The sequence below is a fragment of the Sus scrofa genome, chromosome 10, assembly GCF_000003025.6.
Source record: "Sus scrofa isolate TJ Tabasco breed Duroc chromosome 10, Sscrofa11.1, whole genome shotgun sequence".
In the NCBI taxonomy this organism is placed as follows: domain Eukaryota; kingdom Metazoa; phylum Chordata; class Mammalia; order Artiodactyla; family Suidae; genus Sus; species Sus scrofa.
In genome coordinates, this window is record NC_010452.4 from 63,623,242 (window position 1) to 63,648,919 (window position 25,678).

Genomic DNA, 25,678 nt, shown 5'->3' on the forward strand with positions numbered 1-25,678 from the left:
CTTAGCAACGCAGTTAATACTTTACTCTGATTTTTGGTGAAAATGATTTGAAATGAAGGATTAAAAGAGGAACGATAATTTATTATCTTTCCTTCCATCTTTATTTTTTTCTTATTCTCTAGGAAATTATAGTGAAAATTATAACCAAAAAACTTGGAGAGAAATATCATAAGAAAAAGGGCGTTGTTAAGGTAAGGACATGAAGTTACGAATGGAATTTGGGAAAGGAGCTGGTGGTTGACTGAGTAAAGCCGTTCTAACATTCCTTAGAATCAAGTCCTAGTAGCAGAAGCAGCTTGTCTGTGTCCAAGGTTCTTGATGGTTCCGCACAAGGAAAGCTGAACTCACAAATACCCACCCATGGTCCACTTTCTTCCGGGAGCAAATAGTATGTTTGCAGCCCCATCAGCACCTCCTGAAAGATCCAGTGAGCACGCCTTGCTCGTCTTTAAGGGGCATTCTCTTCGTCAGGGACGGGCGATGCAATTATGTCCCCAGGGTTCCAAGGGGGACTTCCTTGTGTGTTGCCCAAGAGGTTATTTTTGGATTGCTCTAGGATTTTAAAATCAATACTCCAGTCCTTTTCTTTCTTTTTCTTCTAAGTGTAGTTTCATGCTAGGACCTAGCCTTGCGCAGGCATAAATTGCCCTCCTTCTAGAGTTAAAGCGAGGCAGAATTGTCCCTCGGACTGTGTTTCTTAGAGTCTTAGTCTGAGATCACCAGTCTTTTCTTTCCAGATGAAAACCTTAACTCAGCTTTGAATTGAATTCTTTGAGAATCAGACGCTGAGGTCACATACAGCATTTGGAAAATAAACTCCACTGATAGAAGGATTGCTCTTAAATGAGTTACTCTTACCTTTTTAATTAGAATTTCATTTGTTTCCATTTTTGTATCTCTGTCCTCTGGACTTTGTGTTCACATATCTCTTCCATTATAAAAGTGTTGTTTTACATGACAGGAAGTAATTGACAAATACACAGCTGTTGTAAAGATGATTGACTCTGGAGACAAGCTGAAACTTGACCAGACTCATTTAGAAACAGTCATTCCAGCACCAGGTAAATCTTTTTGCAGACTGTTTGATATGTGTACCATCAACATCAGGGCCATCCAGTCTTCAAAGCAAAGTTTTTACATTACTTTATAGTTATAGATCTGAGTTTCCTTTTATTGTATTGTATTGTATTGTATTGTATTTTGCTTTTTAGGGCCACACCCGCAACATATGGAGGTTCCCAGGCTAGGGGTCTAATCAGAGCTGCAGCTGCCAGCCTATACCACAGCCACAGCAACGCAGGATCCGAGCCACATCTGCGACCTATACCACAGCCCTCTGCAGCGCCGGATCCTTAACCCACTGAGCAGGGCCGGGGATCGAACCTGCCACCTCATGGATCCCAGCCGAGTTCGTTAACCACTGAGCCATGAGGGAACCCCGGTTTCCTTTTTAGAGCTGTGCCATTGCCAGGGTCACTGATTCCTGTTGGACTTGGTGACGTGGTAATTTACCGTTCCTCTGAGAAGGCTCTTCTGAGGCATGAATACCTTTTCCCTTCCTAGAATCTTTATTTTTTTCCGGAGGAAAATCAGAGACATAATCCGGGTTAAATCAGTCATGTTAGGATTATCATTAACGTCTTTGTTTAGCTAGTTGAGATGGTAAAGTAACGGTATTATTTTGTTTTTTCTTTTCCTTCACTGTCTGTCGTTGGGCATTTACCCACTTGGGCTGTAAGTGCTCCAGTTGTTAGGTTGTTGGCCTCAGACCAAACCCCGAGCTGTTATCACTGCTGGCTCGGTGATAACGTTAGTCTCTCAAATTTCCATTCATCACACCCTGTATTCTTTCGCCCAAAGATAAAATTCCCTTCATGAATTAGAAATTGTGGACTTTTTTTTTTTGGCTTTAGTGGAATGTAATTGGCATAAACTGCCTCTGTATAAAGTGTATATGCTAAGTCTCAGCCCACGAATCCTCCTGTGAAGAACATCCCTGCGACAGGTTAATGAATGTCCCCATCAGCCCCACGGTTCCCTGGGCTCCCTTCTCATCCTTCACCCCCTCTCTGCTCCGGCTCCCTGACCCCCAGCACCCACCAGTCTGCTTCCCCGTCACTGAGGATTAGTTCCTACTTTTGTAGAACTTTATATAAATAAAATATACCCCGTGTCCCGCGTTCCTGTCTGGCTTCTTTCACTAAGCATGTTATTTGGGGTTCATCCACGCTGGCACAGGCCTCCGTGGCTCATTCCTTTTTATTGCTGAGAATTTCATTCTGTGGCTGCGCCCGTTTCTTTATCCCGTCACCTGCTGACGGGCTTCGGGGTCGGCCGCCGCAGATACACGGCTGTGAACACTCCTATACAGGTCGTCTTTGTGTGGACATGTGATTTCTTTTTCTGTTGGGGAGATTCTTTGAAATAGAATGGCTCAGTCACATGGTAGGGGTATGTTTACATTTTAACAAAACTGACAGTTTTGAAAAGAGAGAAATGAAAGCAAGCTGAACTTGTCTAATTACTTTGGGGCTCTGGGCGTTTCCTCAAAGAGCCTCAGACTCCTTACCGTCTGCAGTTAAAGCATCCCTTGACAGATGAGTGGGAAAAATGAAGAGTTGTTAGGTTGTAGGAATCAAAGTATCTGCAAACGGTGCTTCAGAATCATACAGATACTAAATGACTAAGACCTTGCAAGAGAAGAGTTTTGTTTTCCAGTTTGTTGATTTAGAGGGGTGGCATTTGGTTGTAAGAAAGTGGCCATCTTCTTGGGGTTAAGTGTTAACCCTTCTGTTCCAGGAAAAAGAATTCTCGTCCTGAATGGAGGCTACAGAGGAAACGTGGGCACACTGGAATCCATCAACGAGAAGACGTTTTCAGCTACTGTAGTCATTGAAACTGTAAGTATTTTACTCAAAGGCAGAAATTTGAAAATGCTTTTAAAATGTGCCATGGTTCCCCCCCCCATTGGATGGGTGGTTTGTTTTATTTCTTTTAATTTTATGTCTGTTATGTATTATTCAAGTATAGTTGATTTACAGTGTTGTGTTCATTTCTGATTGGTCGTTTATCCTTAGAGTTTGGGTTTTCCGTTTGCCTTCTCTCCTATGTGGAAATCTCCAAGCTTGTTTTCTCTAAGGATGGACTTTGCTAAAGCATTTTATTTTCTGATCACAAAAGCATCGCCATAAGTCTTAATCTGTTCAGGCAGCGATAACAAAATACATGGGCCTGGGGTGGCTTCTCAGCCACAGAAATGTATTTCTCACAGTTCTGGAGGCTGGAAGTCCAGGCCCAGACAGGTTTGGTGTCCGCCGAGGGCCTGTTTCCTGGTTCGTGTGTCCTTACGTGGTGGAAGGGCTCCCCTTTTAAGGGCCTTTAATCCTGTTCTCAGGGCTCTGCCCCCATGCCCTCTCTCGCCTCCCAAAACCCCCCTACAACACCATCACGTTGTGGGCACACTGGCAGAACTGGGGTGAGACTCAGCACTCAGTGTCCAGCAGTACTCTGTCCTAAAAGCTGAAAACTACCAATTAATAAAAGTAATTTTTAGAATTGCATGTAGTCCGGAGCTCCTGTCCTGGCACAGCGGAAACGAATCTAACTGGGAAACGAGGTTGTGGGTTTGATCCCTGGCCTCGCTCAGTGGCTTGAGGATCTGGCCCTGCTGTGAGCTGTGGTGTAGGTCGCAGACATGGCTTGGATCTGGCATTGCTGTGGCTGTGGTGTAGGCTGGCAGCTACAGCTCGGATTAGACCCCTAGCCTGGGAACCTCCATGTGCCTTGAGTGCGGCCCCAAAAAGATGAAAGACAAAAATAAAAAAAATAAAATAAAATTGCACGTAATCCCCCAGGCAAATGATAACATCACTGCATTAATAGTTTGGTCTGTTTTTCCCCAGTCCTCTATTTTATAACATTGTGTATAGTATGTACAGTTTCCTATCCCAGTTTTCCCTCATACCTAGTTTCAATCTCCGTCTGCCGTGGTGTCACCAGGGGGAATGTGGGAATGTGTAGTCAAAATTAAGGGGGCAAAAGCCACAGAGATAAGCAGTTTTTTTTCTCCTTTTCCGCTGCACCACAGCACATGGAAGTTCCTGGGCCAGGGATTGAATCGAAGCTGCAGCTGCAACTTACACCCCGGCTTCAGCAACGACAGATGTTTAACCCACTGCGCCAGACCAGGGGTGGAACCAGCGCCTCCACGGAGACAAGCCGGATCATTAACCCCTGTGCCAAACCAGGGACTCCGACAATTTTTTTTTTTTTTTTTTTCGCTTTTTAGGGCCACACTTGAGGCACATGAAGGTTCCCAGGTTAGGAAATGAATTGGAGCTGCAGCTGCCAGCCTACACCACAGCCCCAGCAACACGGGATCCTGAACCCCCAGAGCAAGGCCAGGGATCAAACCTGCATCTTCGTGGATCCTTTCGGGTCCATTAACCACTGAGCCATGAGGGGAACTCCCTAATTTTTTTTTAACATCCTTCCTTCCATAAGATTGAAGGTAGGAGAGATCAGTGATTGATTTAGAGCCATCTGACATTCAGGTCAAATTGCTGGTTGACTTAGAACTGCCAGCTCACTGGCAGGTCAGCACCGGAGGGCAGATGACCCCAGCGCTGTGGTTAGAAGGAAGGTCCGACGTGAGCTTTCCCTTACCTGCCGAGGTCTTCTTAGAACTGTGAACTGCTGTGCCGTGTATCCTTACCTCTACACAGAGCTTTTCTCTGGTACAGTAAGTTCGACTGTGGGGGGATAATAGACTTCTTGAGGAGTCTGACGAAAGTTTTAGACTCTCTCCAAAAAATTGCGCATGAACTGGCTCATTTTATGTGTTCTCGTTAAGAAGTTCATAGGTCCGCTAAGCCATTATGTTTTTGAGGCATGTAGTGTTGGCTACTCAGTCGAAAAGCCCAGCACGGCTCTTCTTGGTCAGGGATTGGCCTTAACAGTAATTTGTGAGCTCAGAATCCTTCCGACGTGTGGCCTTGACAGTGGCGGTGGCCGTGTGCTTCAGGCCTCGGCAGGAGAGCATCACGATGCACGTGGTGGGTAGCCTGGCCTGGGCCGGGAAGTGGCCTGCGTCGCTTCTGTTCCCTGCCGAGGGCCGGAGCTCCATCTCACGGCCACCCCTAACCCAGGCTGGGGGCCTGGAAATTAACGCCTTCCAGGAAGCAGGGGAGACACTGACCAGCTTAGCAGGTCTCTGCCACAGGATTTCGCTTATGGCAGAGGAGGAAATAGGGCCAATTCCCGATGAGAACGCCATAGAATACTTTTAAGAACTCACAGACGGGAGTTCCCATTGTGGCTCCGTGGTTAACGAATCTGACTAGGAACCATGAGGTTGCAGGGTCGATCCCTGGCCTTGCTCAGTGGGTTAAGGATCGGCGTTGCCATGAGCTGTGGTGTAGGTCGCAGATGTGGCTCAGATCCCATGTTGCTGTGGCTGTGGTGTAGGCTGGTGGCTACAGCTCTGATTAGACCCCTAGCCTGGGAACCTCCATATGCCTCAGGTGCAGCCCTAGAAAAAGCAAAAAAAAGAACTCACAGACGTGGAGAACTGTTAGCTACCTTGATGGTGTCTTAGGGATGTGGAAAAGCAAATTTGTATCCGGGAGTCTATGTCCTTCTCTTGTCTTTAAGTATCTGCGTGTTCTTCACCTTTTCTTCAATTATTTTAATTTGTAGGGCCCTTTAAAAGGACGAAGAGTTGAAGGAATTCAATATGAAGACATTTCTAAACTTGCCTGAGTTTGAAAATTTGCTAACAAGATATTAAAATCTTAAAGCATCAAATTGGTGTTTACCAAGACATTGCAAGACTCTACTGTGTTAGGGTGTTTCTTTTGTATAAAACAAATGGATTTATTTAAGTATTACTGTATAGCTGTTTAGCCACACTTAGAGAAAAATCTAATTATGTCTCATGAAATGGCAAATTATGTAATTTTGTCCTTGTTCTTTTTGTCTCCTTGTACTATTTCCTTGATGATTTTTTTATCTTCATTAAAAGAACATTATTGTAAAGTGTTTTATATAAGACAAGTTTAGAATCATATAGTTAGAGGAAATCTTTCCTGTGTTCTAAATTTATATTTTCATCAGTAAAGTCATAAAGTTGAACTCTAAACGTAATTACATTTTAAAAAGTCAAAGTATAGATAGAAGAGCAGCTTTACTGAGCTATAATTCACACATCACATAATTTCCCCCACTTAAATCGACATTTCAGTGGTTTTTTTAAATCTTTACAAAGTTGTGCAGCCATCACAGTGTGTAATTTCAGAACCTTTTCATCAAAGCAGCCCTGTACACATGGTCCTTCCGACGCCCCCCAGCCCGGGCACCCCCCACTCTGCTCTCCACCTCCGGGGACTTGCCTGTTTGGGCCCCTCATGTAAACACAGTCTTTTAGCCCAGCCTCGTTCCCCCGGCCTGATGTTTTTGAGGTTTATCCATGTGGTAGTGGGGTCCCTACTTCACTCCCTTTCATGGAACAATATTCCACCGTACGGATGTACCACTGTTTTTAAAACTCTTCACCAGTAGATAGGCATCTGGGTTGTTTCCGCTTTGAGGCTGTTGTGAATAATGCTGCTGTGAACACTCGCCTACGAGACTTCGCGTGAACGTATGTTTTCAGGGGCCAGGTGTGGAGTCGCCGGGTCACCGTAACTCATCCTGCACCGTGTTTACCATCTGAGGAGCGGCCAGGCCACGTTCCAAAAGGCCACAGGGTTTTACAATCCCCCCAGCAACACTGAATGACGCATTTTTAAGTGAGGGGGGCGGTCTGTTATTTTGGGATGCAGGAGACAGGAAACCCACCCCACAGTTGCTTTGGGGGGAAAGTCAGTTTATGGTTCACGAAGGAGAGGCTCCTTGCTTCCAGTGAGACTCAGACCCTGAGCAGCCTGGTCTGGGCTGGGTCCCCGTCCTCTCTGGCTTCGGGGCCACTTCATTCCCAGGCACTCTGAAACAGCAAGGTGACTGCCAGCATCTGTAGGCTCCAGGTGGCATCTCCCCCTCTGTCACCTTTCAGGCAGAAACCCTGGGGTTGACCCTGGCGGGTCCACACTTGGGCCAATCGTGGCAAGTGAAAGGTCGGAATATCACTCACTGGCCAGGCTGGGGTTGCTTGCCAGCCCCTCGGGCCATTCCTCTTGGACCGGGAGTCAGGGAGGGGGCATAAGTCCGTTTTCAGAAGGCGGGAGAGGATCTGCTGGTAAAGGGAAATAGAAGCAGCAGCAAAGAAATAGGATGATGTCAGTAGCTTGACAGAAAATGTTCTGGGCTGAGTCAAAGGGTTTCTGAAACACCCTGACAGCCCTGTGATGTGGGAAGGAGGGGGTTTGGCAGTTGGGCCGACTTTGGGTTGAATTTAGGCTGTTCTGTTCACGAGCTGTGTCATCTCAGAAAAGTTAATGTTTTTGAATTTAAGGTTTTTAATGTACGAATTGTCAGAAATAATGTGTCCTGGCAGAGTTGTGGTGAGAACGACAGAAAACGCATGTGGGGTGTCATTCGTGAGGCCGGCACGTAGCAGGTGTTTGAGGACCGCGGTGGACAGTAGCGGGGAGGGTGCCAGCCTCTGTGACCCGCCTGGCGCGAGTCCGCCCTGCGGCACGTCGGTCGGGAGCCTCCCCTCGTGCTCCCTGACTGAGTGGAGAAAGGAAGTGACAGATTTCACGTGCCTGCCCCCAATCTGTAAACCGCTGAGTGTTTTCTTGGTAGAAAAAAATGTTTCAGCCTTACCTCTCACGTGTAATTCTTTCCTCCAGCATCTTCCTGAAATCACCATAGTTAAACTGAATTGAAAAAACCCTGAAGCACACAGGTACGACTCTGGACTATAGAACCTTTTTTCCTATAAGTTCTTTTTTTTTTTGGTCTTTTTTAGGGCCATACCTGTGGCATATGGAGGTTTCCAGGCTAGGGGTCACATCAGAGCTGCAGTGCCGGCCTATACCACAGCCATAGCAACACCAGATCTGAGCCGTGTCTGCAACCTACACCACAGCTCACGGCAACACTGGATCCTTAACCCACTGTTCGAGGCCAGGGATCAAACCTGCATCCTCGTGGCTACTAGTCAGATTCATTTCCGCTGTGCCATGATGGGAACCCCTCCTGTAAGTTCTTAGAGGCCAGTATGTTTATGATAAGTGACTGCAGACACCTAAAACCAAGTTTATATTGATTTTTTTTTGAAGCATCAGAAGCTATAATCTTTTTAAAAAAACATGGACTTTGTTTTTCAGAGCAGTTTTAAGGTCACAGCAGAATTAAGCCGATTGGACAGAGCTTTCCCGGGCACCACCTGTCTCCCCTCCCCCAGTAGCCTCTCCCACTGTCAACAACCCCCTTCAGATGGGGCACGTGTTACAACCGACGAATCTACATGGATGCATCATTGTCACTCAAAGTCCTTAGCTTAAGTAGGGTTCACTCCTGGTGTGTTATATTCTGTGGGTGCGGACAAATTATAATGAAATACATGCACCATTATAGTGTCATGGAAAGTAGGTTCCTCGGTCTCAGAATCCCTCTACTCAGCCCGCCTCACGCCATGTGTCTTTCTACTGTCTGCGGAGTTGGCCCTTCTCACTTAAGTTTCCTCCATGTGTCCTTTCATGGCTGGATGGCTCCTTTCTTCTTAGTGCTGAACAATATCACATCATCTGGATAAACCACAATTCATTTATCCATGTGTGACATCTCGGTGGCGCCCAGGTTTTGTCAACCATGAGTAAAGCTGCTGTAAACATCCACGTGTAGCTTTTTGTCTGGACATACGTTTTCAACTCCTTTGGGTAAATACCAAGGAGTGTGATTGCTGGATCAAATGCTAAGAGTGACTTCCAAAGAGGCTGTTCCCTTCTGTAATCCTATGAGGGACGAATGAGAGTTCCTGTGTCTCCACATCTTCACCAGCATTTGGTATTGTCTTGATTTTGGCCATTCTAACAGGTGCGTAGTAGCATCCTGTTTTAATTCATAATCTCTAATGACATGGGATGTTGAGCATCTTTCCCTATGTTTGTCTGCCTTCTGCGTATCTCCTTTGGTGAGATGTTTACACAAGTCTTCTGTCCATTTTTGGTTGGGTCATTCACTTCCTGACTGTTGAGTTTTAAGAGTTCATTGGGTCTTTAGGATGACAGTCCTTTTTTTTTTTTTGGCCACACCCATGACATGCACAAGTTCCCAGGCCAGAGATCAAACCTCCGCCACAGCAGTGACAATGCCAGATCCTTAATCTGCTGAGCCACCAGGGAACTCCTGCATGACAGTCTATCAGATTCATCATTTGTACATACCTTCTCCTAGTCTGTGGCTTCTCAGTTTTTGGAAAGCTATTCTTTTTCACCAACTCGCTTGAGGTCATATCAAATTATTGGCATTGATGTCCTGGGAACCCATTCCTTAAGTTTTCTTCATGAGGAATGCCCTTGGATCCATGCCTTATTCACTCATTTCCCCTGTCAGGTTTTGCCGACTTTTTTTTTTTTTTTTAGGGCCACACCTGCCGCACATGGAGGTTCCCAGGCTAGGGGTCGAATCAGAGCTGCAGCTGCCGGCCTATAGCTCAGACACAGCAACACTAGATTCGAGCCATGTCTGCAACCTACACCAGAGCTCACAGCAACGCCGGATCCTTTACCCACTGAATGAGGCCGGGGATTGAACCTGAAACCTCATGGTTCCTAGTTGGATTCGTTTCTACTGCGCCACGGCAGGAACTCCTGACATATTTGAGTACATTTATTCAACAAGCATCTACTGAGTGTGTCCAGCATCTATTGCAAGTAAGCTCTTGGAATAGATGCTGGAGATTTAAGAGTGAGAAGCAGGTATAGACCCACATGGGTGTTGTGGGGGAATGACCACTTTCAGCGAATTGATATTTAAATGAAGTGATTGGCCAAGAGAAGTTTTTGCTAATTAGAGTAGCCACTTAAAAACCAGCCCTGACTTTGCTCTACTTCAGTGAGAGACCATTAACTGATGCCAGCATATACCTCAGTTCCTACTCTGGTGAAATGGAGTCACAGGGGGAGTTCCCATCGTGGCGCAGCAGTTAACAAATCCGACTAGGAACCATGAGGTTACGGGTTCGATCCCTGGCCTTGCTCAGTGGGTTAAAGATATGGCGCTGCCATGAACTGTGGTGTAGGTCAAAGACGCAGCTTGGATCCTGCATTGCTGTGGCTCTGGCATAGGTTGGCAGCTACAGCTCTGACTGGATCCCTAGCCTGGGAACCTCCATACGCCACAGGTATTGCCAAAAAAGACAAAAAAAATTTTTTTTCATTTAAAAATAAGATGAAACATGATTTTTACCAAATCATGAGAGAAAAATTCATAAGAATGTACTTTTCCTTTTTTTGCTAAAGCGCAATTCTATCTCTTTGGCCTTTGAGCATAGATGCATTTCCAGAATGGAGTTAAAGGAACTTATAGGCAAAAGAAAGACAGAAGGATAATCGGTCAGACTTGCACCAGCCTCTGTCATCACGGAGTCAACTCCTTAGAGCCTATCTCTTCCCATGTGTGCTGCCGACCCTTCAACAACACGGGTCTAAACAGCGCAGTCCATTTCTACATGGGTTTAAACAAACAAACAAGTACCTTTATTTTCATTTTACGGATCTTTAAATTAACTCCGTGTGAGGAAAACTTCGTGTTTGATCAGAGGTCACCATAGGTGGAATCAAAAGAACCAGGACTGGAGTCCTGACTCGTTCCCAACTCCGCTTCCTCGCCTGCGGGAGTCATCTGCCAGTTCCTCTGCTTTTGAGAGAGGGATGTTTACCTGTGGGGGGTTTTGAGGACCCTGAGCCCGGGTTGTTCAAGGATCACCTGCACATGCGCGTGTGTCTGTGGGGAGGACGCAACTATCCTCTAGGTTCTGCTTCTCGGGAGGATCCTGACTAACACAGGCCTCTTGGACTAAAAAGGGTCTCTGAGGCCCACACTAAGGAGAGACGTTTGGGGAGTTCCCATCATGGCTCAGTGGTTAAGGAATCCGCCTAGGAAGCATGAGGTTGCGGGTTCGATCCCTGGCCTCGCTCAGTGGGTTAAGGACCCGGCGTTGCCGTGAGCTGTGTTGCAGGTCACAGACTTGGCTTGGATCTGGTGTTGCTGTGGCTCTGGCACGGGCCAGTGGTGACAGCTCCCATTAGACCCCGAGCCTGGGAACCTCCATATGCCTCAGGTGTGGCCTTAGAGAAAGGCAAAAAAAAAGAGAAGTTTGGCTAAGCATAATGGGCCACCCCAGCTCCCTCGGCAAGGCCGTCTCTACAGAGGGTGACAGGGCTTTAAGTATATATAGTTACAAACCTCTCAGGATCAGACGACTGCCGTGTTCTAATTCCAAGTTCACCCAACCACCTTCTCAGAGGTGAACTCCCCATGTAACCGACACCCTAAACTGCATATTCTGTTGCAGAGTTGAGGACCTGACCCTCACGGTAGTGATGTCATCACAGCAGACGCCAAATCCTGACTCGCCTTCCTCCACGCCACCTGACTGACACACCTCAGCATCTGAAAACGCAGCAGGAGTTCCCGTCGTGGCGCAGTGGTTAACGAATCCGACTAGGAACCATGAGGTTGCGGGTTCGGTCCCTGCCCTTGCTCAGTGGGTCAAGGTTCTGGCGTTGCCGTGAGCTGTGGTGTAGGTTGCAGACGCGGCTCGGATCCCGAGTTGCTGTGGCTCTGGCGTAGGCCGGTGGCTACAGCTCCGATTCACCCCTAGCCTGGGAACCTCCATATGCCGCGGGAGTGGCCCAAGAAATAGCAAAAAGACAAAAAAAAAAAAAAAAACACCGCAGCAAAGTCCTAAGGCTTCTTTGCAAAGCATTTTCTTCAGGTGTGTTCACAGGGGTTGTCCACCCCCATGATATCTGGTGAGCTTTTGTTTATTCAAACTCAAGAATGACCACCAAGGGGACAGGGAAAAAAAGGTATATTTATACACAGAATTTCCCAAATTATAAACTTTTTTTTTTGCCTGCATCCCAGACCAGGGATCGAACCCAAGCCACAGCAGTGACAGCGCTGGATCCTTAACCTGCTAAGCCACCAGGGAACTCCCCCGTGCCACTTAGGAATGTTTAAGGCCGCTTGAGAAAGCTGTAGAGCAGAGGCACCAAGTAATCCTTGTAATGTCCATCGATGAAGCCTTTCCCGCTGTTGTGCACAAACCAGCAAGGCACATCTGTCCCAAACACTCCGTCTGTCCGGTAGTCCTTCTGCAGGCCCCTGCAAGGACAGCGGCGGGCGGGGTTAGGTCACAGGCCAGGCCGGGCCCGCCTGCGGCTCTGGAAAGCAGACACCCTCTCCCTTGCTGTTTTCTGCACCCCTTCTTGCTCCATACCTGCCCCCCCATCCCCGTTCCCCAAGTCATAGCAAACATCAGAGTCTGAGGCTTGGTTTAGAAGGACAGCGAAAAAGCCGTGTGTCCCTAGAAACTCAATACCCTTTACTGAGCCTGACCCATATGGACTCTTCCAGCAAAGGCAAGGCGGCAAAGGTAAGGGTGCAAATTAACTTTCAAATGCACAAAACTCCCGTGCTCAGGGTTCGCCACACAAGTTCCCTGCAGCATGAATCTGAGGTGCCCCCACCTTCACTGGAGGGGGACTGTGCTGCTTAAGGGCAATGCCAGCAGCTTCTGAGACACTCATGTCTTTGGTTTTAAGGGTAAAGACGTAGTAAGGGGTACTGCCAGCAAGAGCTTTAAAACACGTACCCCTGGGCATTGCCCGCAGGTCACCTGGGTTTCAGCTGGGGGTCACGAGGTGTTAGCAGCAGGTGAAATTGGGGCCCGAGCCTTAGCTTTTGTCCTGTGGGTATAGCCGATCTGTGTTAACCACCTCGGATAATCGTTATGCCCTTATTAACGGCACTCACCGTTTCAACTTTAAAACATGCTTCCTGCCACCCACTGGTAACTCACCGGTCTCCAGGAAACCTGGACTAGGTAAGCCATACTCACTAAGAGGCCACGGTTTTAGTTCACAAATCCGTTTTCGTGGTGGTCTTTATTCTTCTAATGTCATGGTTCTCTATTGTAAGGCTGCGGTTTAACTAAGCACGTGGCAGCCCGTGACCTTTCAGGCAAAGACAGTCACTGCTCATCCAGCAAAGTGGCTGCTTTGCAAAAACTCTTAAAAGGCCAGAAGTGCCTGAAGCGATACCGGAATGCATTTTCTGCATTCCGGAGGGCCAAATTTGCCAGGGGAGGGGGACGGGGTGGGGAGACACCTGCAAGAGCCTGGGAGAAAATAAGAAAAGATGTCCAAGGCGTTTTACGCTTAGAACGCTTTACACGTGTCTTCTGAGATCTCACTTCAAAATGAAGCAGGTGGACAAGGTTCATGTAAGAAAATCTACCTCAACGTGTTTGCGGTGGATCACACACAAACACGTCTCCAGTGTAAAGACTCAGGAAGAAAGCTCGAGGCGCGTGTGAAAATATGCACTCTTTCTCTAGCAAGCCCCAAGACCTACCTGGTGACAACCAGCGTCTGTCCCTTACTTCCATGCTGGCCTCTGGCTTCTCCAGGTCCTTTCCTGGTCGCTCGTTGAAAATGCGTATCTCCGGCTCATGCATGAACTGGCCTATGAAACCAAGCCCCGACACTCATTTATGTGACCCAGGGAAGACAAAGGCAGGCTGGCCATGTGCTTTGGTCCCCTGGCCAGACTTTCTGGGGTAGAAAGACATTGAGAGGAAAAGGGATGCAGGTGGGGGAACGGTCTTTCCTGAGGGCGAATCCACGCGGCTCACCCTGTGGTCATTTGACACAGGCGGCAGATCTACTGGCCCCTGCGCAAAACCAGACGCCCTGGTGGCGGGAGAGAAGGTGAGCCCCTGGGAACACAGCTCAGATCGTGGAAACGGGGTTTGTTTGTGATCCCATAGAGGCTTAAAATGCAGCTGATCCTTAAAAAGTGGGGAAGGGTGACCTGAGGCCCTGCCTGTTACCAGACTTCCTAAACCAGCTCACTTCTCTTCTGCTGGCAAAAAATCCTCAGCATAAAACCTGAACTGTATCCATCCCTTCTCTCCGTCTGCCCGGCTGGTGACAAAATCCCAGCTCTGGGAACCCTGTCGAGGAGCAAATCGTCCCGGCAATGGCTTCACTGAGTTGCCCTCGGCACGGCTGTGTTGGGTTGTGTGAATCACGTTTTTGATTTTCTACATTTTGTTGTCTTTTAGGGCCGCACCCACAGCATGTGGAAGTCGCCAGGCTAGGGGTTGAATCAGAGCTGCAGCCTACACCACAGCCAGAGCAATCCAGGATCTGAGTCGTGTCTGCAACCTGCACCACAGCTCACGGTGGCAACACCGATCTTTAACCCACTGAGTGGGACCAGGTATCAAACCCGCATCCTCACAGATGCTAGATGGGTTCATTACTACTGAGCCACAATGGGAGCCCCCTGTTTTCTGTAGAGTATAATGTTTTGACACCTTAAGAGCCCTGTCTGGGGAGAGACTGCCCCTCCTAGGGAAGCCAATTCTGAAAGACAGCAAAGGACTCAGCCAGGAGCAAACGAACCAACCCAGAGCCAGACCTCCTCTGTCTGGCCTGCACACCGCAGAAGGGGCCAGGGCCCCAGCATGCAAGGAGCAGCCCGTAGCCCAAAGCCTGCTGAAATTATTCAAGCCGGCCAACCCCAACCACCTGCTCTGGCTTGTCTTTCCCACAGCAACCCCACTAAAGGCTCTGGCCTGAACTGGTGGTTCATCTCTTGCTCCTGCTGCTGGTTCCTGATCCAAACCCAGCCCTCATCCAGGGGCCCCACCCGGCGAGATGTGCAAACCATGAGCCACAGGAAACGGTAAATTAAGACCCAGGCACAGAGCGTGGGTCTTCCCTGAACTCTGGTCCACACCTGCCACCTTCCCACGTTCTAACCACCAAAGCTGCTCAAGACCTGGGACGGTCGGTCCCACACCTGCCGGACCCTTTAGGCAGGTGTGGCACCTGCTGACACTTTACCTAGGCTGACACTTTACCTATCAGCCCGTGTGCCTTGGAGAAAACTTGGTCGTGGGGGGGATGTAGATCCCCAAAAAGTCGACATTGATCGGATGCTTCTTCCAAACGCGATGAAGCAAGACGGAGAAGGACACCTCTTGGTCCAGAGTCACAGTCACCGTTTTCTCTTTCTTCACCGAGATGTGAACCCTAGTGGGGAGTCAAAATGGAATTCACGGCTCCAGGACAGACTCTTTCTGGAAGGTCCTTCCTCTCCCACCCCTAATACGACTCCCCATTCCGCCCAGCACAATGCCCCCTGTTTTCTTTTTTTTCTCTCTTTCCTTCCTTCCTTTCTTTTTCTCTCCCTCCCTCCCTCCTCTCTCTCTCTCTCTTTCTTTCTTTTTCTTTCTTTCTTTTTCTTTCTTTCCTTCCTTCCTTCCGTCTTTCCTTTCTCTCTCTCTTTCATTTTAGGGCCGCAGCTGTGGCATATGGAGGTTCACATGGAGGTTGAATTGGAGCTGTAGCCACCAGCCTACACCACAGCCACAGCAACACAGGATCCGAGCCACGTCTGCGACCTACATACACCACAGCTCATGGCAACGCCGGATCCTTAACCCACTGAGCAAGGCCAGGGATTGGACTCAAGTCCTCATGGATACTAGTTGGGTTCATTAGCCACTGAGCCATGAAAGGAACACCTACAACGCTCCCCTGTTTTCTAAGAGCTTCACAACGTTCCAGCCAGACAATGCGCACTGAACCCCCAGCTCTGAAATCCCGTCAATGGACGTGCTTCCACATCAGCGATGAAGAGATATTCACAGTGGCCACAATCGGCAGCGTTTCCGCGCCCAGGCTGACAGAGCTGGCTGGATCTCAGCCGATGGGTTCATTCACGGGTCCGTCATGTTCCTGTCAGTACCCAGTGTATGCCAGGCGCCAGGCTGGCGCTGAGACCCATGGGGACCAAAACACAGGAACTCCACTGCCAGGAACAGCGGAGGAGGGACCAAAACGTTTCTGAAGCTCCACCTGCTCACACGTTGAAGGATGGGTTGGCATGCTCTGTCTGCATCCCGGATGTCGGGATTTGTGGGACTTCCCTGAATCTGGATGGAAAAACGGTGCTTGCCTCTGATTAAGGACGCGAGCTGAGTCGGACCAGGACAAGACGGAAACTCGGGAGCCCCGGCTCAGGGAGATGGTCTCGGTGCTGATTTCGACTTTCACGTCTTCGTGTTGGAAATAAAACCCTATTTTTCCAAAATAGGTGCTTAGTTTCCCGTCCTTGAGTTTCTTGGCACTGATGAGCTGTCCATTGATCACAATCCCTGCAGGGGAAACAAAAAATGTTTTTTTCTCTCCCGTGTGCTGTTTTTTTGGCACGTGTGGACACCATAATTCAAATTTCTAAACACTGACAACATGGGAAAATTATTCCTTTATTTTGCTTCAGAATTCACATTCCACGTTTTCCTTTGTAATCCTCACTTTATAACTGTGTTTTATGATAGGATAAATTCATTACGGCACAATCCGTTCTGCTAATTTATACTCAGAGAGAGAATTCTATCTATAATATATAATAGTTCAAACATTCAGGAAGATATTTATAATTCATTTCTCACTATCCGAGTTTGAAAAATCTAGTCTGAAATATATATATAATTAGATATAACTAGAATTATATATAATAGAATTAGATATAATTATATTAAAGTGGGAAAGAAGGCATTCCCGTCGTGGCGCAGTGGTTAACGAATCCGACTAGGAACCATGAGGTTGCGGGTTCGGTCCCTGCCCTTGCTCAGTGGGTTAAGGATCCGGCGTTGCCGTGAGCTGTGGTGTAGGTTGCAGACGCGGCTCGGATCCCGCGTTGCTGTGGCTCTGCCGTAGGCCGGTGGCTACAGCTCCGATTCAACCCCTAGCCTGGGAACCTCCATATGCCGCGGGAGCGGCCCAAGAAATAGCAACAACAACAACAACAAAAAAAAAGACAAAAAAAAATAAAGTGGGAAAGAAATCCCATGTAGTGACTGTGAAGCATGACCATGATTTATTAATCTAATTCAAATATATGAACTTTTCATTTTACCTGATTCTGGATCAGAAACAAGGTTGAGGATTTTTCCAGGTTCTGAGTCAATATTGAAACAAATATTCTGTTGGCTTTTGGGTAGGTATATGATGAAGTGCGGGTCATTTTCGACTGGAAAATAAAGAAAATAGAAACAAACCAAGACATAGAGAGGAAGATTAATTTGAACAGCATCTTACTGCCAAACAACTTCAATTTCACAAGGAAGAATGTTTATTGTGCTTCTACTATATGCCAGGTGCTGTTCCAGGCACTGGAGACCAACTGGTCACACCTACTGTCCCTTCCTCATAGAGCTGCCAGAGTTCAAGGTATTTTACTAAAGTCGCGTACACTCATATACGTTCTAGGCTAGAGAGAAAAATGAATTAAAAAGATATAAGGAGGCGCATAAGGAGGAGTTCCTGTTGCAGCTCAGCAGCAATGAACCTCACCGGCATCCACAAGGACTCAGGTTCCATCCCTGGCCTCACTCAGTGGGTGAAGGATCTGGTGTTGCCTTGAGCTGTGGTGTAGGTCACAGATGAGGCTTGGATCCCAAATTGCTCTGGCCGTGGTGTAGGCCAGCATCTGCAGCTCCAATTCAACCTCAAGCCTGGGAACTTCCATAAGCTGCAGGTCTGGCTGTAGAAAGAAAAAAAAAAAAAAAAGGATCCTGTTAGGTCAGTTTAACCAGAACCCCCGCTACCAGTGATGTTTCCTCTTAGTAATCGTCCATCTCCGACCCCAGCCTGGTTTTGCTGTTGTTGTTGTTTGTTTGTTTGTCTTTTTAGAACCACACCCTCTGCATATGGAGGTTCCCAGGCTAGGGCGCTAATTGGAGCTGCAGCTGCCAGCCTACACCACAGCCACAGCAACACCAGATCCGAGCCTCATCTGCAAGCTACACCACAGCTCAAGGCAATGCCGGATCCTTACCCCACGGATCAGGACCAGGGATCGAACCCGAATCCTCATGGATACTACTGGGGTTCTTAACCTGCTGAGCCACAACGGGAATTCCTAAGCCTATTTTTTAATCTCTAAATTCCCATTTTCCCACGGTGTGTTCAGCATCCAGTCCAGTCTCTCTCCCCCACAGCGATACCCCTCGAGGTGGGCCCTGCGACCCCGGAATGAAATCTTCTTCACTGCGCTTAAACAAACGTCATGAATAGCTTTTTCCTTTAATGGAGTGTTGTCATTTCTTTCTTTCATGAAGGCAGACACAAACCACTAACACGAGATAGACTTTAAGTAGATGATAGAAAAGCGGCCCAAGCACAACACTCCAGGAACGAAGACGAAAGGACCAGCGATTCCACCCAAGCAGGGAAAAAGGCCTTCGTCCTAAGCCTTGGAGGGGGGAGGAGACGGGAAGATAAAAGACACAGGACAGAGAGAGATTTTATTCTGTCCCCCCCCCTTTAGGGCCACACCCACAGCATATGGAGGTTCCCAGGCTAGGGGTCACATCAGCTACACTGCCAGCCTACACCACAGCCACAGTAATGCCAGATCCGAGCTGCATCTCCAACCTACACCGCAGCTCACAGCAACACTGTGGCTCTGGCGTAGGCCGGTGGCTATAGCTCCGATTCAACCCCTAGCCTGGGAACCTCCATATGCCGCGGGAGCGGCCTAAAAAATGGCAAAAAGACAAAAAACAAAAAAACAAACAAACAATCAACTAGTGTCAGAGTCCTCGCTACACTCCCTGGGTTACAATTCGATGTCCGGAGGGTGGTGGGTATACAATCCCTCGAAACCACTTCTGAGGATTTCTGGATAGAAGCGTCTTATGTTCTAGGCGATCAAGAAAAGCAGAGCTTTTCTCGGAATTCCAGGAGCTACTCTGATATTGCAACCTCAAATAGCCCACGTTAAGCTGGTACTTCGCACCCTCCCAGAGGGAGAAGGACGGGACGGACATACGGGCTCCTTCTTTGCATGTTGAAATTGACTCCGAAATAAAAAGGAGACAGGCTTGGGCTTTCTACATGGGACCTGCCAACTGGCAGGCAGGGAGAGGCACAGTGCAGACCAGGGTGGGTGAGGAGACCCTCCCTCCACCCCCAGGCAGCTCCTCTCTGGTTGAGAAATAAGATCCTGCAGAGGGTGGCAATGGGAAGGCAAAGAAAAACTCTGCCCCGGGAAGCTGCTGCCGCCAGAATTCTCGCAAGGCGGTACGTTTTCCTGGCTTTCATGCAATCCTATCTGCTACCCACGCCTCCCACTGAAATCACAGATAGATGATAGGTTTTTAAATGCTGAGCAAAACTAGGATGTTGTTTTCTTTCTTTCTTTTTTTTTAGGGCCGTTTCTGCAGCATGCGGAGGTTCCCAGGCTAGGGGTCTACACCACAGCCACAGCAACGCAGGACCTGAGCCATGTCTGTGACCTACACCACAGCTCACTCCGGATCCTTAACCCACTGAGCGAGGCCACGGATCGAACCTGCATCCTCATGGACACTAGGTGGGTTCTTTACCTCTGAGCTGCACGATGGGAACTCAAAAACTAGGATTTTCAAACACACTATTACAACCAAAAGAGCAAATAAACAACACTGAAAAAATAATGTAGTTACAAAGGAAACAACGTTATCTTTGATTATAAAATTGATAGCTTCTCATCTTTAATAATAACATCTATTGGAGTTCCTGCTGTGGCTCAGTGGAAACGAACCTGACAAGTACCCATGAGGATGAGGGTTTGATCCCTGGCCTCGCTCAGTGGGTCAAAGATCTGGTGTTGCTGTAGCTGAGGTGTAGACCAGCAGCTGTAGCTCCAATTCAACCCCTGGCCTGGGAACTTCCATATGCTGTGTGTTCGGCTCTAAAAGCAAAATAATAATAATGATTGATGATAACACCTATTTATCACGTCACTACTACGTGCTATTTATTAGCTTTAAAGACAATTTCACGTTGCACCGACAACCCAGCCACGTTTTTATCCTGATGCCTGTTTGTTTTTTTGTTTTTTTTTCTTTTTGCCTTTTCTAGGGCTGCACCCGCGGCATATGGAGGTTCCCAGGCTAGGGGTCGAATCGGAGCTGTAGCCACTCGCCTACGCCAGAGCCACAGCAACGCGAGTTCCGAGCCGAGTCTGCAACCTACACCACAGCTCACGGCAACGCCGGATCCTTAACCCACTGAGCCAGGCCAGGGATCGAACCCGAAACCTCATGGTTCCTAGTAGGATTCATTAACCACGGAGCCACAGTGGGAACTCCCTGATGCCTGTTTTTAAAATGAAGGAAGCAAGAAGCAATACGATGCAGAAACAACAAGCAACTCCCTCAAGTTCCTGCCAGCGTCCCGAGCAATAGTCAAAAAGGATGTCCTTTCCGCTGATGTCGCTGGCCGTCCCACCACGAGAGGTGCCTCTCTTCCCTCCCAGGGCGCCCTCCCCGTACAGCTGGAAATGGGGTGGATGGAATGAACTGTCTGCCACCTCCAAATCCACAGGTCGAAGCTCTAACCACCAGCATGGTGAGGTTCAGAGGTGGGGCCTCGGGAGCTCGTGAGGGGTAGACGAGGGCCTGAGGGTGGGGCCCCCCAAGCGGGATGCGCGCCCTTTTGAAAGACACAAGAGAGCTTGTCCTCTGGCGGTGTCTACGCAGAGGGGCCGTGTGAACAGCCAGGAGGAGGGTGCTGCCCACGTGAAAAGAAAATGAAATTTCCTTGCCGGCACATCCATCTTGGACGTTCCGGCCTCCAGAACCGTGAGAAACACACTTCGGTCATTTACAAGTCACCCAAGCCTACGGTATTTTGCCACGGTGGCCCAAGCCGGCTAACACACAGGCCCCCTTCCCACTGAGGACAACGATGCGGCACCAGTCAGCTCGCTGACCAGGATTTTTCTGTTTAACGTTTGCAAATGCTCCGCAGGGGACGATCCGATTAAGATTTAGATCCGGGCGGAGGATGCGCGTGGAAGTTCTCTTACCTCTCATCACGTGTGGAGGAGGCGTTGCCTCGATCACTGAAGGTCCTACCGCGGGCAGCGGCACCCTCGGCGTTGGTAAGGGGTTGACCCAAGATGGGAGTGAATTTGGAGTAACTTTTCTGCCGTAATTCAGGGTACCTGTGTAGAAAAGCCTGTATCTGTGAGTTTCCAGGTTTCTTTTTCCAGGGCAGCTGCTTACAATTTTGAGAATCTGTTTTATGGCAATGGACCCCAGATGGTTTTCTCCCTTATTTTTATTCCTGAGTTCTCTCTCTCTCCCCCAGGTCCTTCTGTCATCATGCTGTAGGCTTCTCTGCAGAGTCTGGGACGTGGGCTAGGGTCTGCGGAGGAAGAACTGCCCCTCGGGGCTGGGGAAGGACCTCATGCCTTCACCATAAACTGGGAGATGACGTCCTGCCAGATTTGAGAGAGCATCTTCTCAGATCGGTTCCTATCTACTCACCAGACGCCAGTCAGAAAGGAGCACACATTTACTGGATAACACAGGGAACGAAAACAGTGATATAGGAGTTCCCGTCGTGGCGCAGTGGTTAACGAATCTGCCTAGGAACTGTGAGGTTTCCGGTTCGGTCCCTGGCCTCCCTTAGTGGGTTAAGGATCCAGCGTTGCTGTGAGCTGTGGTGTAGGTCACAGACACAGCTTCGATCCCGTGTTGCTGTGGCTGTGGTGTAGGCCACGGCTGCAGCTCTGATTCAACCCCTAGCCACCTCCATATGCTGCGGGAGTGGCCCAAGAAGTGGCAAAAAGAAAAAAAAAAAGAAAAAGAAAACAGTGATATAATGGTTTCATTTCTTTTAAAGTTTGCATTAAAATATAGGTTTTTTTTTTTTTTTCTTTTCTTTTTACGTCTACACCCGAGGCATATGGAAGTTCCCAGGCTAGGGATTGAATAGGAGCTTTAGCTGCTGGCCTACACCACAGCCACAGCAACATCAGATCCAAAACGCATCTGCAACCTACACCACAGCTCATGGCAACTCCAGATCCTTAACCCCCTGAGCGAGGCCAGGAATGGAGCCCGCATCCTCATGGACACTAGTCAGGTTCATTACCGCTCGGCCACAATGGGAACTCCAAAATATAATTGATTTACAATATTGTGTTAGTTTCAGGTGTACAGCAAAGTGATTCAGATATATATATATATATACACACACAGTATTTCAGATATATGTATATATATAGTATTTCAGACACGTATTTCAGATTCTTCACAGATAACCTTTCAGCTTCTTTTCCCGTATAGGTTATTACAAGATACTGAATGTAGCTGCCTGTTACACTGAATTGCTTCCCTACTTAATACGCAGGAGCGTGTCTGTGTTCATCTCCAGCTTTGAATTTCTCGCTCCCCCGGGCGGGCGGCAGAGCCATCGGAGGTCGGGGGACCCGGGCGCGGGGTGCGGCAGCTGGCCGGCGCCGTCTCTCCCGCGGGCAGGCGGACCCACCTGAGCAGCAAGACTGGTCCTGGGGCGGCGCGTCGGCCAGCATGCGCTCGTCGCCCGCCTCGTTCTCCACCACCATGGCCGTGAGCGGCGTCACTATGTGATGGTCCAGCGACATCTGCAGGATGCTCTTCGTGATCTTCTTTTTAACGGCAGCGCTGGGAGCCCGGCTCCTGCATCCAGGAGACAGAGGCGGGGGCCGCCTCACTTCAAGCCCCACGACTCCACCGCTTCCGGGCGGGCCAGGGCCCCGGGGGCCACGAGGTAAAACAGAACTAACTGGCTTCGGGCAGCTGAATACTTTATCTAGCCAGGCGGTCCTAAGGACCTTTCAAAAACATGTATTTCATAGGGCAGTTTGAGGTTCTCAGCAAACCTGAGCAGAAAGGAGAGCTTGTCCATAGGCCCCCGCCCCCCCATCCAACAGCCTCCCCCCATCATCAACACCCCCCCCACTAGATGGTGCTTTTGTTACAACGGATGCATCTACATCTATCCCTCCTCCCGCAGAGCCCATAACTGACACTGGGGTTCACTCTCGTCTTGGACTTTCTGTGGATTTGGACAGATGTGTCATAACATGTACCCATCATTATAATGTCTTACAGAGCAGCTCCACTGCCCTAGAAATCCCCGGTGCTCTGGCTGTTCATCCTTCCCACCCCGCAACACCCACCCCCGCCGCCCCACCCCTGCAACCACTGATCTGTCTTCCAGGGATTTGTTTTTTAAATCAGTATTTAACTTCTGCAGCAATTTGCCATATATTTTCAGAGGCACCCAGGTGCTTCTGCAAAGGGGCAGGAACACTCCCTTCAAAGCCACCGCTTACAGCCCCGTGTCTGTCTTATAACCATATCGACATCATGGGTTTTCTCTCTGAAGACAGTTACACAACCATATTTCATTTTTCCAGCCCAGGTCCAATGACCCTGCTCCCTTTTCCCAAGAATCTGCTCAAATAGGTGCAGTGGGGCCAGGGAAGCATAATTTTCTAATCCAAACTCCCCCCGCCCTACCCGTCATTCTGATCCAGGTGCTCAAAGAAACATACATTACTCTAGAAATAGAGTGTCGGCGCTGGAGAGCTTAAACACCGCTCAGCTGAGAAGCCAGAGATGCATGCGGTCACTGCAGGGAGCCCTTCCTTAGATGCTGTGGGAGTTGCAGAGCTGCAAATTTCCCTTTGGACAAGAACCCAGCTGCAGGGGTCCATGCAAATGAAGCACTGATACCCACGCAACAGAGATGACTCTCGCGGGCATTGTCATATTGAATGAAAGAAGCCAGAAACCAAAGAATACAGTTATTTGAGATTTCGTCACAGGCCCAATGAATTGATGGTGATGGGTGTCGGAAGAGTGCTTTCTACTCGAGTGGAGGTGGGTGCTGAATGTAAGGAGCAGTGAGGGGAACCTCAGAGGCCGAGGAGGAGTCTGGGTCTGCGTCTGGGTGCTGGGTGATGCGTGCGTGGGGATGCAGAGAGAAAACTTGGTTAAACGCTACACTTTAAGTGAAGGCACTTCGCATGTTTGTAGTTCTATGTATTCGATGTCAGTAAAGAAAAAAGACTGAACCCAGCATTAGTTACTAGTGCTGGAAATCAGCAGAAATTTATACTCCAAACCCTCTGTTTGTCTATTGTGTCACATAACCCAGGCGAAACGTTTTGGGCAGGTCCCTGTGGGGTGTGGCCTCCTCACCGTTCATCCAGAAGTTGGTTGATGGTCAGATAGGCCCACAGTTTCTTGGTGAAATCCGGGTCTGCGTGCCTGTCTTTGGCGAGGAAAGCCTCCAAGCCGTCCATTTCAGCCAGGGTCTCCAAGACGAGCTCCACGTTGGCCTGGACGATGGAAGGCTCAGTTGAAAGACCCCAGGGGAGTGCAACGGAGTTAATTCACATTTTCCCAAGTACCTACTGTGAGCAGATCAGGGTACCATGGAACACGAAAGGGGATGCAAAAACAATGCAACAGGAGCTCCTGTTTGGCTCCGTGGTAAGGAACCCACCTAGTATCCGGGAGGATGTGGGTTTGCTCCCTGGCCTCCCTTGGGGGGTTAAAGATCCCATGTTGCCGTGAGCTGTGGTGTAGGTCACAGACACAGCTCAGATCCTGTGTTGCTGTGGCTGTGGTGTAGGCCAGCAGCTGCAGGTCTAATTTGACCCCTAGCCTGGGAACCTCCATATGCCAAGGGTGAGGCTCTAATAAGAAAAAAAAGAAAGAAAAAAACAAAACAAAACAAAAAGACAACACCCAGAGGAAGGAAGTGTCTGCCTCCGGAGTTTGGGATCGGGTCGGGGATGAAGGCGGAAAGGTGTGCACAGTCGTTGGCTCGAGGGCACAGACCCTCATGCCTTCCCTCTCCCTTCCTGCTCTGCCTCTACGGACGTGATTCTTGGAGCTGAGAGTATTAATTAGCCTGTTCATCTCCAGGATGCACTGTCTCCAGGAGCCCGCTTAGAAGTCTTGGAATGAGCGGATAAGCAGAAGTACCGAAGTCGCCGTGATGATGCCCTGTAGCTGTTCCAACTTCTCAGGGTTGAACTTTCCGGCCACCACAATCTCCGAGCCTCCAAAATAGTTAGGGAAGCTGTTCTGAGTGACATCCGTGACTGACGCTTGGGGGTAGTTGAACTGAACATTCCGGAGCAAGGGGGTAGAGACCTGGTTGTAGAATTTCTACAATTCAGAAAAAAAAAAAAAAAGAAATCATTATTTTCATACCACTTTTTTTTTTGCCTTTTCTAGGGCTGCTATCTGCAGCATATGGAGGTTCCCAGGCCAGGGGTTTAATCGGAGCTGTAGCCACCGGCCCACACCAGAGCCACAGCAACGCAGGATCCGAGCCGCATCTGTGACCTACACCACAGCTCACAGCAACACGGGATCCTTAACCCACTGAGCAAGGGCAGGGATCGAACCCAAAACCTCATGGTTCCTAGTTGGATTCGTTAACCACTGCGCCATGACGGGAACTCCACTTTAAAAAAATTTTTTTTTTAATTTTCATACCCCTTTAAAGATCTAAAGCTGTTTTCTCTGAGTCTCTAAGTGCTGAGTAGACACATTTCATTTTATGCTTCCAGGACCACTGTGGGAAGCTACGGAAAATTCTCATAGTTTTAAATGAACCAAGACGGAGAAGATCAGGACTCGCTGCGAACA

At 48.7% G+C, this 25,678-nt stretch overlaps 2 protein-coding genes and 1 long non-coding RNA gene across 4 annotated transcripts in view; 1 reads left to right on the top strand and 2 right to left on the bottom strand.

Annotated features, from left to right (window-relative positions):
• Positions 1-11,603, top strand: part of KIN (Kin17 DNA and RNA binding protein) — a 35,233-nt gene extending 23,630 nt beyond the window's left edge. Inside the window, exons 10-13 of one of the 2 annotated variants that reach the window (XM_021065000.1) lie at positions 123-191; positions 962-1,061; positions 2,800-2,900; positions 5,698-6,044. In XM_021065000.1, coding sequence (XP_020920659.1) covers positions 123-191; positions 962-1,061; positions 2,800-2,900; positions 5,698-5,760 — 333 coding nt within the window. In that variant the 3' untranslated portion in view covers positions 5,761-6,044. Of the gene's footprint in view, positions 1-122; positions 192-961; positions 1,062-2,799; positions 2,901-5,697; positions 6,045-11,461 lie in introns of those variants that run through there. The other variant, XM_021065001.1, reaches the window with a different exon arrangement.
• LOC110255718 lies at positions 10,647-11,455 on the bottom strand. Its single transcript, XR_002336419.1, has 2 exons — positions 11,353-11,455; positions 10,647-10,803 (listed from the first exon to the last, which is right to left on the bottom strand). It is a non-coding gene; the product is annotated as an uncharacterized LOC110255718 (long non-coding RNA).
• ITIH2 (inter-alpha-trypsin inhibitor heavy chain 2) overlaps positions 11,965-25,678 on the bottom strand; it is a 36,995-nt gene continuing 23,281 nt past the window's right edge. The window contains 11 exon segments of the mRNA NM_213903.1: positions 11,965-12,276; positions 13,528-13,553; positions 13,556-13,638; positions 15,044-15,060; positions 15,063-15,215; positions 16,144-16,342; positions 17,107-17,220; positions 21,046-21,183; positions 22,515-22,684; positions 24,215-24,354; positions 25,007-25,192. Of these exon segments, the coding sequence (NP_999068.1) occupies positions 12,129-12,276; positions 13,528-13,553; positions 13,556-13,638; positions 15,044-15,060; positions 15,063-15,215; positions 16,144-16,342; positions 17,107-17,220; positions 21,046-21,183; positions 22,515-22,684; positions 24,215-24,354; positions 25,007-25,192 (1,374 nt within the window). The 3' untranslated portion in view covers positions 11,965-12,128.